General features: G+C 48.5%; 1 protein-coding gene across 1 annotated transcript in view; it reads left to right on the plus strand.

Annotated features, from left to right (window-relative positions):
- The window catches only part of LOC134790463 (bridge-like lipid transfer protein family member 1), a 125065-nt gene that overhangs the window by 78672 nt on the left and 32999 nt on the right, over positions 1–13394 (plus strand). The window contains exons 41-51 of the mRNA XM_063761272.1: positions 2759–2933; positions 3071–3305; positions 3588–3792; positions 3963–4222; positions 4520–4655; positions 4967–5046; positions 6324–6438; positions 6585–6742; positions 10520–10712; positions 10896–11080; positions 11365–11508. Of these exons, the coding sequence (XP_063617342.1) occupies positions 2759–2933; positions 3071–3305; positions 3588–3792; positions 3963–4222; positions 4520–4655; positions 4967–5046; positions 6324–6438; positions 6585–6742; positions 10520–10712; positions 10896–11080; positions 11365–11508 (1886 nt within the window). The remainder of the gene's footprint in view (positions 1–2758; positions 2934–3070; positions 3306–3587; positions 3793–3962; positions 4223–4519; positions 4656–4966; positions 5047–6323; positions 6439–6584; positions 6743–10519; positions 10713–10895; positions 11081–11364; positions 11509–13394) is intronic.

Genomic DNA, 13394 nt, shown 5'->3' on the forward strand with positions numbered 1-13394 from the left:
CGCAAATACTCGCTAGTACTTAGTGCTGGTCTAGCCGTTATTTTTTCTTGAAGGTTTTCAGAGAACAGCACGTACATGCATTATACATATCTTCGAGCAACACCGGCTTCCGACACATCGGAAGGGAGGGGCCCAAGCGATATCTCACCGTACAAATCTTTCTGCCATTTTTCGCGGGGGGAAAGGTGCACACAGTCGCACTTCTCACACACTTACATACAAAATCCAATCTGTAATGACGACACAAATACATAGAAAATGACACACGTCAAAGACAAATCTTGCAAACCTCGATCTCTTTTTGTGTGCGGACGAGTGACAAGTGTCACAACACGCACACTAACACATTTTCGTTGAAGTATGTTATTGTATTCTGAGAGATGAGAAGTCGGATTTGTCGCTCGACCGATCCGCAATTTGTACTGAGCGAGCAAAATCGATAAATCCAACAATTACATGAGACTAAAATATAATAATTGTGTTTGAATGTAATTAAACGTATGATATGTAAAAAAAAATATTACATGTGAAATGTAACACTTTCTTTTTGTAAATTTGATGTCCCCGACCTCTTTTTATAACAAAAAACCGAGCAAACAGGCATTTTTGTGCAGCAGTGTTCACGCGCGCGTCTGGACTCGGTCTAGTGAGAAATCCAAGTGCAACTAGTTTTATTACCCGCGCTAGATTAGATTGACGCGCTAATCTTGTACCTCGGCAGAGGGGAAATAGTGCGAATGCCGCCTCCCTTCCGTGTTGCTCGAAGATACATATAGACGGAACGAACGGCATAATCATATTCATTTATTCGTCGCAATCCATGGTATTACAGATCTAGGTACAAGACTTTCAGGTATTACTGATACGAATTACATGACTCTTCCTGGTAATAATAGGCAATATTTTAAGATAAAAGTTCTAGATAATATAATACAAAATTACAATTGTCATCAAAATTCATTGACGTACAGAAGTCAAATACGTTTTTAAAATGACGCAAAATGAATACCAGCATAATGAAAATTGATCCCAATCAGTAAAGATGAGTCTTTAAACTTTTTTCATTTTAAGCGAGTTTTGAAGGAACATATAATACTTAAATTTGACTGTAATCGTATTGTTTTAAGATAGTCTACTGCGGTTTTCAACCATTATGACCCGTAAATAACAGCAAATCAAATTTAAATGAGACGCGAGCTGATATTTATGTACCCTATTTTTTGAAATACAATTTATCTACTGGTATGCTTTCTCGTGTGCGTATATGATTTAATGTCAATATAATTGTCAAAAGCAAGCAAATCAAGCTGTCATTTTTATTTGAGGAAGTACACGTGTGCTCCGGTGTAGCCCCAGCGGGCATCTGACTTGAAGAAGAATTTTGAGTGATGTCGTCAATGTATGGAAATTGTTCGAAAGTTTACATTTGAGATTGAATTTCTGTGTTGTCTTTGTGAGTAAAAATATAAATCGATAATAAATTGGTAGCTGAATTATCTAGCTTTCAAAATCACACAATAATTCAATTACTGTCAAAGACAAAATTGTTTTGCTTCTGTCTCAAACGGAACTCCATATTTTGATTTTTTGATACTTTTAGTGTCGATTTGTAGAGAATAACAGCAAATTAAAAATATAATGGCATGAAGAGTCGGTACACGGTTTCTTCGTGAAAAATTTTATGTGTAATTTAATGCAATTATTAAACATTTATTGAACAAATTATGGTTACAAAGTGAGGTCTAAATCGATAACGTCATATACCGGCCCCTTAATAGCCAAAACGCACAACAATATTTTTCTTTTCATACAGTGTCTTTTTTGATGTTTGACTATAGGTACTCTGAAGGGTGAATTATGTAGTTCATACTGAATAACTTTTTCTGTGGACTTGTGGAGTGTGGAGCCAACCCCGAAATCGCCATGTACTCGCACGTACGTTAAAAAAATGTCATACGAGAACCAGTTTAGACGAGTCGAGAAATCGTATGCAAATATCTCCCTAGAATGCAATTCCCCGTGTAAACTATTTCGTCTGGCGATAATCTCCGTTCGAGTATCGCATGACAGTTTTTATTTCTTTCATGAGTGTAAACATTTTTATATGATAATCGCCTGACAATTATTGCATACGATAATGTCATACGATTTCTCGCCCCAAAACGTGCGAGTAACTCGCACCATGTAAATGGGCCTTTAAACGGGGCATGAACTCGCACGCGAGACACCGGTGGCCCCCGGGAAGAGTCTCGCAGGGTGCGATCGATCGATCGAATCGGTCGTTCCGGAGGAGGTCGATATTTCGGAACACCCGCGCGGTGCCTTCCGTCTAAGTAAACGAAGTATAAGGGCGCGAGTACACGGTGCCGCCTTCGCGCCGACACCGCACCGCCGCCTGCCGCCGCCGCACCTTCGCGCTATGTATGCGGCGGCGCGGCGGCGGCGCGGTGGCGGGCTTTACGCGTCTCGTGTACATAGCGCGGAGGTGCGGCGTCGGTACGGTTTCGGCGCGGAGGCGGTACCGTGTACACGAGCCCGTGCGGGGGCGGTGCGGTGTCGGCGCGAAGGCGGCACCGGGTACACGAGCCCTAAAGCTCCCGGGGTCTCACTCGAAATCGACCAAAATAATCTTCAATCGAAAACGATTCTCCGGTCGATCTAGTCGAAGTTGGCGAAAGATAATCGTGTTTCGTTTGAAGCACGAGGATTTCCGTTTAATTCTAATTCCGTTTCGTGTTTAATCTGGACTTGGTTGCAGCGGCGGGTCGCGCATGCGCTCGACGCGCTCGGCCGCGGGCGGGGCGGGCGCGGGCGGGGGCGCGGGCTCGGCGCCGGGCTCGCCGGGCGCGGGCGCGCGGCGCGGCAAGCCGCCGCCCCGCCACCCGCCGCCCCCCGACCTCACCGTGTTCCGAGTGCCCGGCCTCCACCTCCAGGTACCTTCCTGCGTGCGGGGCCGCCTCCGACTTAATATCGGCAGCTAAACTAGGTGTAATTATGAAATATCGACTCGCGCTAGATGTGCGCTCCTATTGAAATAGTTCCCGTTTCCGATTGGCACGTTTATTCTCAGGTCCACTACGAGTCTAAGACGATCCCCGAGGACTCGGCGTCCCCGCTGGCCCCCCCCGCGGCTCCCCCCGGCCCGCCCGCGCCGCGCAAGGGCATCAAGAAGGCGGCGCTGTTCGCGTGGATCACGGTGCAGAGCATCCCGGAGGAGACCGTCATCAGCCCGCACATCCTGGAGTTCCTGGAGCAGACGCTCGAGCCGATACCGACGAAGGCGTCCTTCGCGGCGCCCACTCCGGGTAACTGACCGGGAGAATTATCGACTATGATCAGCCGAAGATATTACCTTCGCCCGACAACAATATTACGTTCGCTCCTGTGCCGATTGTTGTCGATAAATGCAAGTCACAGTGTCCGTCTTCCTATGGGCACATATTAAGTATATACGAAATAGATAAATACGTGCCTTTGTCTTTTTAATCATAGATAACTGGAGCTACATAATTTATAAAGCGTATTTGCAAGATCTAACTAAACGAAGTAGGTGAACTGAAATCTACAACGAGAATCCTTGTCTACAGAAACGGAGACGGGCGACCGCTCTCAGTCGGCGGAGGGTGCATCATACGGACAATATGTCTACGCGTCCTTCCCCGTCGACGTGATCGTGCAGTTCCACATGCAGCCCTCCACCTTCCGCTTCTCCTGTCTCCCGGCCTCCAGGGTCGAGTGTCTGCTGCAGCTGCCTTCGCTGAGGATCGTGTTCAGCTCCAAGCGCGCCGTGGAGTGAGTACCTACAGACAGAAAATTACACATGTTCAACTTATGAAGACTCCGTCTGCTCTGGCCTCCTCCACTAACAGCACGTTCAAACTTGATCTCAATCGCTCTTCATCAGAAATACTTGAGTAGAGGAGTTATTATTACATTCACATAACATTTTGCGATTTTTCCAGTGAGGCCGGTCTGCCAGCAGTGGCGATGGGCGGCCTCAGCGTAACGGGCTGCCTGGCCGACTTCTCCGTGTACATCTTCCACCCCTACGGCGGCAAGAAGTCCAGCCTGAAGGAACCGCAGTGGTCGCCGTTGTCAGACACTGAGCGGAAAGACTCGTTGAGCATCAACGTGGAGTTTGTCAAGTTCCACCTGTCGCGGTCGAGGAAGTTGGACTTCCAGACGGAGCAGGATCAGTCCAAGGCTACTGTGAGGTTTTCAAGTGAGCGTTTTTGTAAGATTCATGTCTAGCTCTTAAACCACTAGTCGATTAGGTACGTCACAGGCGGGAATACATTTTTCCACTCCTAGAAAGAAGTCGTGTCTGAAACAAACCCCAGTGGTCACTACTTTTTGTCACTAAGACAAAGTTTTGCTCAACATTGAATCAAAGGTCGCTCCGTTCGTCGTTCGTCGAAATTTTTAGACGTCATCTACGCAAACGGTTTTGTTGGTTTAGACTGGAGAATGGCCTTGCTCTGCTCCATTATCTTAAATTTGATGTTTATTTCTGTTTCAGCCATCGTGGACGTAGGCTCCGCGTGGTTCAAGTACGACATGCGCCGGCTCGGGGAGATCCTCGCCTTCCCCAAGGCGTGGTACCGGCGGACCATCGTGCGCAGGATGTTCCTGGGAGACCTCAACGTGGAGGCCAGGTTACATGTTCACAATTATTGGGTTTTCAAGCCAAGCGGACCCCGGGTTCCCATGAGCCGTGGCAAAATGCCGGGACAACGCGAGGAAGATGATGATTTTATTGAGTTTTTTTATTGTAGAAGATAAAACTAAAACAAATGCTTTGGTAACGGCGTTACATGACATTGAAGCAATAAAGCCATATTTCTTTTGATTATCGAAAATATTCAACATTTGTGCGTTTAAACAAGGTACCTGATTTAAATAGTTCCATTCGCTGAATTTAAAACACTAGTTAAATAAATATTTACGTATTTTAAACTGTTTTCAGGCCGGCAAGCAACAACGTACCGATATCCCCTGTTCTACCACAAAGAGAGAAGAAGACTTTAGACATACAGAAACCCAAAGGTTATACTACTGTTTTATTCAATGTGTGCGCTCTAGGACGATACAAGCCTGTAACGAGCTTTTTCAGACAAGGGCATGACGTGGATGATACAATGTGCACTTTAGGACGTTGTGAAATAGTACATTATTGTCGAGGCTCGGAAGTAGCTACTTGCAGGCTGAGGATTATCGTTTTAAACGGACGACCTTGGGAGTCCGTTTAATTGAATCCGAAGCCAGCAAGTAGTCTTCCAGCCGAGTCATATATAGTGCTTTTCTCAAAAATGGTGCAAGAAATATAAATATCATAGAAATATTTTACAAAAGCAACGTTCTTACGTATATATTTTCACAGAAAAAAGTAGAAACAATTGATTAAATTAGCTTTGCCGCCTTTTTATTTTTTTAATAAAAAAATAGAAGTGTATTTTTCTGCCGAAAATACGCCAACCTATTTGAGACAGCTAAATAGTCGCGGTACTAATCATCTGTTTGGCTGTTTAATGGGCCTGTGCCTTCATTTGATATGGCCATTTCAACTTTTAAAAAGTTTGGAACTCGACAAATAATGGAATTTGTATGCAACATTGCAGTCCCAAAATCGAGACTGCAATGTTTTTAACTTTTTAATTTTTGACTGACCATAAACTATGCGCTTCGCGACCTATTTTTTAAACGGCAAAGTCGACTTTGCCGTCCATTTTTGAGAAATAGTACATTATTGTCGAGGCTCGGAAGTAGCTACTTGCAGGCTGAGGATTCGTTTTAAACGGACGACCTTGGGAGTCCGTTTAATTGAATCCGAAGCCAGCAAGTAGCCTTCCAGCCGAGTCATATATAGTGCTTTTCTCAAAAATGGTGCAAGAAATATAAATATAATAGGAATATTTTACAAAAGCAACGTTCTTACGTATATATTTTCACAGAAAAAAGTAGAAACAATTGAAAAAATTAGCTTTGCCGCCTTTTTATTTTTTGAATAAAAAAATAGAAGTGTATTTTTCTGCCGAAAATACGTCAACCTATTTGAGACAGCTAAATAGTCGCGGTACTAATCATCTGTTTGGCTGTTTAATGGGCCTGTGCCTTCATTTGATATGGCCATTTCAACTTTTAAAAAGTTTGGAACTCGACAAATAATGGAATTTGTATGCAACATTGCAGTCCCAAAATCGAGACTGCAATGTTTTTAACTTTTTAATTTTTGACTGACCATAAACTACGCGCTTCGCGACCTATTTTTTAAACGGCAAAGTCGACTTTGCCGTCCATTTTTGAGAAAAGGTTTATTGTTGCAGACACCGGCGCGACGACGGCGGGCAACGCCGCGTGGGAGACGCTAGTGCTGTTCGCGGTCAACTTCAACAAGCTCAACGTGCACATGAACATGGGCAATGTCATGGGCAACGTCAGGTATTTATGGCTTGTTTTCAAAATTATATATCTTGTCGAAATTCTGGTCTTGGTATCCTTTTTTTGTAGAATTATTTTTTATCATTTTCCAGTTTTCTTCTTGTACAGCGCGACAAGAAAGAGTACAAGTTGTTTTATGTGTACAGTTGGCAGAGCCGCGACTTCAACTGCACGGGGCGGCTCAGCATTGGCAGCACCGGCCACCGCAACATGCTGGTGGGCGTGGCCCTGGCCGGCTCCACGCTGGACGCGCGCGGCGGCATCGTGGGCGGCGCCATCTCGCTGGCCGACATACACACATACGGTCAGTCTGTACACGGGCTGCAGGGTCAGCAGCGGCAGCACCGGCCACCGCAACATGCTGGTGGGCGTGGCCCTGGCCGGCTCCACGCTGGACGCGCGCGGCGGCATCGTGGGCGGCGCCATCTCGCTGGCCGACATACACACATACGGTCAGTCTGTACACGGGCTGCAGGGTCAGCAGCGGCAGCACCGGCCACCGCAACATGCTGGTGGGCGTGGCCCTGGCCGGCTCCACGCTGGACGCGCGCGGCGGCATCGTGGGCGGCGCCATCTCGCTGGCCGACATACACACATACGGTCAGTCTGTACACGGGCTGCAGGGTCAGCAGCGGCAGCACCGGCCACCGCAACATGCTGGTGGGCGTGGCCCTGGCCGGCTCCACGCTGGACGCGCGCGGCGGCATCGTGGGCGGCGCCATCTCGCTGGCCGACATACACACATACGGTCAGTCTGTACACGGGCTGCAGGGTCAGCAGCGGCAGCACCGGCCACCGCAACATGCTGGTGGGCGTGGCCCTGGCCGGCTCCACGCTGGACGCGCGCGGCGGCATCGTGGGCGGCGCCATCTCGCTGGCCGACATACACACATACGGTCAGTCTGTACACGGGCTGCAGGGTCAGCAGCGGCAGCACCGACCACCGCAACATGCTGGTGGGCGTGGCCCTGGCCGGCTCCTCGCTGGTCAGTCTGTACAGTCACCTGCAATAATATGTTACACAACGAAGGCCGCAAAAATATCTGACACGGTCTTATTTGTAGAGCCATAAGAGCATGTCACATATTTTTGCGGCCTTCGAAGCGTAACATATTATTGCAGGTGACTGTACACGGGCTGCAATGCACATCGGAATCAGGCGCTATGTGTTTTCTTGAAGCGACAGTGCACTTTTTAGGGTTCCGTAGTCAACTATCCACCCTTATAGTTTCGCCATGTTCGTCTGTCTGTCCGTCTGCGGCTTTGCTCGGTGGTCGTTAGAGCTAGAAAGATGCATTTTGGCATGGATATATATATGCTCTGAGCAAACCTGACGGGACCGCTTACATGTCTCATGAAGAAATCCCTAATGCATTTAATTCGTACTTTTTAAATATAGCTTCGAAATACGTGATAAACAGCGATGAGTCATTATCCAAACAGTACGTCAGTAGGCACTTGGATGGCTCTGATATACCGACATTCGCTTTTCCTGTCGTAACACGTGAACTTCTGGACAAGACGATTAAGTCTATGTTAAACACCCGGACTACAGTTGACGTCTATGACATATCTTTAAACATTATATTAAGTATATATATTAAGTATATGGCCTATTTTATCTGACATTTTAGAATTTTTATTAAATGACGATGAAGTGTTCTTAAAAGTACAAGAGTATGCCCTGTATATAAAGGGAAAGGAGACAAGAGTGATGTCAACAACTATAGACCCATAACCATCGTACCTACCATCTCAAAGCTGGTGGAGTCCATTCTATCATCTTCCCTAATGGCCCACTTGGAATCAAATAAGCTACTTACTGACCATCAGTACGCATACAGGCAAAAAAGATCCACCACCATAGCGGCACATAAGATGGTAGACTGTATTACGACTGGTCTAGATGATAGGTACAAAATGGCGGGCATACTGTGCGATCTTTCGAAAGCATTCGATGTAATAAATCATAAATTGCTACTAAATAAGTTAAGTATGTACGGCATTACTGATTCCGCTCTAAGTTTGTTTGCATCATTCTTGTCTAGCCGTAAGCAGGTGGTCAAAATATCCATAAGTGGCAAAACAGTGTCTTCAGATACTGATTTTGTCAATTTAGGCATCCCTCAAGGGTCGGCAACTGGCAACACGTTATTTTTATTATTTATTAATGACCTCCCGTCGGCAATTACGAGTGGCAATTCTATTCTATTTGCGGATGATACAATCGTCAATGCAAAAACACACACGCAGTTTGCTGCAAAAATTCACGAAGCAAGTGACCAACTGCAAACGTGGTTTTCCTCTAACGGCCTGCTCTTAAATATGGCCAAATCAAATGTTATGGTTTTTTCAGGACGTAACGCTGAAGTGCCGCCGTGTATTGGTGACGGGCCTATGCCTATATGTAACGAGACCAAATTTCTAGGTTTTACACTTGACTCGAATCTGCATTGGAAGTGCCATGTTGACGGGCTATGTAATAGGTTGAGTAGTGCTATTTTTGCTTTAAAAATAACTACAACCACTGATATCTAGGAAGTCACTGAAGGCCGTATATTTCTCGCATTTTCACTCCTTGATGTCATATGGTACGGTTATTTGGGGCAATTCCACGGATGCAAATCGCGTATTAATACTCCAGAAACGTGCGATACGGTTACTGGCAGGAGTTAAACCCAGGCACCCTTGTAAGGAACTATTTAAAAAAATCGAATACTGACGCACTACTCCCTATACATATTCGAAGTATTGATGTTCGTTAGAAAAAACTTGCCACTGTTTAAACGTGTTGAGGTCACCGGCAAAATAAACAGACCCACGGGGAGACTCAGAACAGTGCCACGACGCATGGCACTTTCATGCAAAAACCCGCGAGTAATCGGCCCGACATACTACGAGCGTCTACCCGCTGAATTACGTACGGAACCATCTGACGAAACATTTGAACGTCAACTGAGAGTCCTTTTATTGGATAATCCACTTTATTCTGTTAATGAGTATATGACCTTGACATTTTAAATTGTAAATTGAATCGTATAAATTTGACATGTTTTCAGTTACTGATTTATGTATAATGTAATGTGTACCTTGTATTTATTTAAAACATGACGATCATTAAGAGATACTCGTACTTAGTTATTCCCGTATTTTGTTTTGACATGAATGGATAAATTGTTGACATAAGATTAATTATTGTAAGACATTTTTTAATTTGTATCTATTAAATAATATTATGTAAATATTGAATGACGATCATAATATAAATTCATGTAGATTAGTCTAGCATGATTTATAATGTAATTGAATATTATGAGAATAAATATCTAAATCTAAATCTAAAATCTATGCCGACAAAGTGGTAAAATAAAATTACAAAAATTTATGTTTTTAGGGTACCCCACCTAAGGTCGCCTCCAGAATCTTGCGAACTAAATTGAGCGAACAGTGAGCATCGCAAGTTCTACAAAGCAAACAATAAAGTAAACTATAAGATAAAATTGCTTGTTATACTCATCCAATTGTTATTTAATATTTCAATTTTCTAAAATATTCCATTGGCTCATCTATGAGTAATGCCGTTGACTATTGGGCAGTTTTAGAACGAAAAAGTAAAAAAATTAAAAAGTAAGAGGCAAACGCGCTGATATACATACTTTAATGAACAAAATTATTTTAAAATTACTGCAGTTTGCTAAAATATGTGTCTTTCATAAATATTGGAATCTTAATATTTTTCGGTATGAGTTATTATTTATGTACAGGCATGCAAAATCTCCGATTACAAGTTAGTCCTAAGGAAAAAATCATGGCCATAGGTCTGCTACAATAAGTATGCATTTTGTTTCCTTGCTTTCGATATGAAAAGTAGAGTGTTTAACTCGGGTGAATTCCATTTCATCCCTTGGTTAACAATCTACTATTATACTATGTAATAGCTTTCGTTTAGCCTATTGTGACGGAAGGCTAACTAAGGAACCCTACACTGATCATGGCCCGCCGACATGCTCCTGGCCAGTTTTTATCTTTAATCGTTTGGCTCAGTTAACATTCGCTAAATCGAAATTTTTTTGTCCAACAGTGCACATAGAAGAAGAGCCCGGTTGCAACCCCGGCCACACTTGCGGGGTCCGCCTGGCCGCGCTCGAGCTGCGCCTGGAGTACATGGGCACGTCGGTGCTGCTGGCGCGCGTGTCGGCGCTGCAGTGCCAGCTGCGCGACGAGTGGCTGTGGCGCACCAAGCAGCCGCCCAGGCACAAGCCGCACACCCACAGGTACCTCACACCACCACATATTGTCACTGTCACAAGGTACGTAATGGTGCGGAAATTAAACTCCTTGATCGTTCTGTGAAATAATGTAATACTGTTATCCATGTGATAGATTTTCTATTTTAGCTTCTTATCGACATTTATGGATAAATTAACTATTTGATCCGTATACCTACTGTCCCCCAGGCCGGCGATCATCCTGACGCACGGCACGCTCTCGTGGCAGCAGCTGCAGCTCCTGATGAGCCGCAGCACCACCCCCGACCTGCTGAAGATGCAGTACAAGCTGGAGGAGTTCTTCACGCAACAGTTCAACTCCTCGCGCCGCGTGCTGTCGGCGTTGCATCCGTACCCGGCTAGAAGGCAGCACTGTAAGTAATCTGGCCCAGACTGACTTCCACCCTCATGTACACTCCTGCACCCCTACCCCGCTAGGAAACAGGGTGAGTCACTAGTCTACTCTTGCACCACCCCCGACTTGCAGAAGTTCCAGCACAAGGAGGAGTTCTTCATGCAACATTTATTGATTTTAAAGCCATGGAACGCGCAAAGCATGTTCATTGTTTTCTTTGTTTTTGTGGTAATTTTTATTTTATTTCATCTTTATTCATAAGAAGCAAACTGCTGAAAACTTATAGAATGTATTTTTGTTTAGCCACGGCGCCCGGCGCGACACCCGGAGCTCCGGCGGCGGACAAGCCGGCGGACGGGCAGGCTCCCCCGGAGCTGCGCCACCACCGACACTGGCAGGAGGTGCTGCGTGCCGCCGCCGGCATGCGGCCACAGCTGCCTACTGACGGTGAGAGTATACATGACGACCAGCACCCCGGAGCTGCGCCACCACCGACACTGGCAGGAGGTGCTGCGTGCCGCCGCCGGCATGCGGCCACAGCTGCCTACTGACGGTGAGAGTATACATGACGACCAGCACCCCGGAGCTGCGCCACCACCGACACTGGCAGGAGGTGCTGCGTGCCGCCGCCGGCATGCGGCCACAGCTGCCTACTGACGGTGAGAGTATACATGACGACCAGCACCCCGGAGCTGCGCCACCACCGACACTGGCAGGAGGTGCTGCGTGCCGCCGCCGGCATGCGGCCACAGCTGCCTACTGACGGTGAGAGTATACATGACGACCAGCACCCCGGAGCTGCGCCACCACCGACACTGGCAGGAGGTGCTGCGTGCCGCCGCCGGCATGCGGCCACAGCTGCCTACTGACGGTGAGAGTACACATGACGACCAGCACCCCGGAGCTGCGCCACCACCGACACTGGCAGGAGGTGCTGCGTGCCGCCGCCGGCATGCGGCCACAGCTGCCTACTGACGGTGAGAGTATACATGACGACCAGCACCCCGGAGCTGCGCCACCACCGACACTGGCAGGAGGTGCTGCGTGCCGCCGCCGGCATGCGGCCACAGCTGCCTACTGACGGTGAGAGTATACATGACGACCAGCACCCCGGAGCTGCGCCACCACCGACACTGGCAGGAGGTGCTGCGTGCCGCCGCCGGCATGCGGCCACAGCTGCCTACTGACGGTGAGAGTACACATGACGACCAGCACCCCGGAGCTGCGCCACCACCGACACTGGCAGGAGGTGCTGCGTGCCGCCGCCGGCATGCGGCCACAGCTGCCTACTGACGGTGAGAGTATACATGACGACCAGCACCTCGGAGCTGCGCCACCACCGACCCTGGCAGGAGGTGCTGCGTGCCGCCGCCGGCATGCGGCCACAGCTGCCTACTGACGGTGAGAGTATACATGACGACCAGCACCTCGGAGCTGCGCCACCACCGACACTGGCAGGAGGTGCTGCGTGCCGCCGCCGGCATGCGGCCACAGCTGCCTACTGACGGTGAGAGTATACATGACGACCAGCACCCCGGAGCTGCGCCACCACCGACACTGGCAGGAGGTGCTGCGTGCCGCCGCCGGCATGCGGCCACAGCTGCCTACTGACGGTGAGAGTATACATGACGACCAGCACCCCGGAGCTGCGCCACCACCGACACTGGCAGGAGGTGCTGCGTGCCGCCGCCGGCATGCGGCCACAGCTGCCTACTGACGGTGAGAGTACACATGACGACCAGCACCCCGGAGCTGCGCCACCACCGACACTGGCAGGAGGTGCTGCGTGCCGCCGCCGGCATGCGGCCACAGCTGCCTACTGACGGTGAGAGTATACATGACGACCAGCACCTCGGAGCTGCGCCACCACCGACACTGGCAGAAGGTGCTGCGTGCCGCCGCCGGCATGCGGCCACAGCTGCCTACTGACGGTGAGAGTATACATGACGACCAGCACCTCGGAGCTGCGCCACCACCGACACTGGCAGGAGGTGCTGCGTGCCGCCGCCGGCATGCGGCCACAGCTGCCTACTGACGGTGAGAGTATACATGACGACCAGCACCCCGGAGCTGCGCCACCACCGACACTGGCAGGAGGTGCTGCGTGCCGCCGCCGGCATGCGGCCACAGCTGCCTACTGACGGTGAGAGTATACATGACGACCAGCACCCCGGAGCTGCGCCACCACCGACACTGGCAGGAGGTGCTGCGTGCCGCCGCCGGCATGCGGCCACAGCTGCCTACTGACGGTGAGAGTACACATGACGACCAGCACCCCGGAGCTGCGCCACCACCGACACTGGCAGGAGGTGCTGCGTGCCGCCGCCGGCATG

The sequence above is a fragment of the Cydia splendana genome, chromosome 5 (genome assembly GCF_910591565.1).
Source record: "Cydia splendana chromosome 5, ilCydSple1.2, whole genome shotgun sequence".
NCBI classification, from domain to species: domain Eukaryota; kingdom Metazoa; phylum Arthropoda; class Insecta; order Lepidoptera; family Tortricidae; genus Cydia; species Cydia splendana.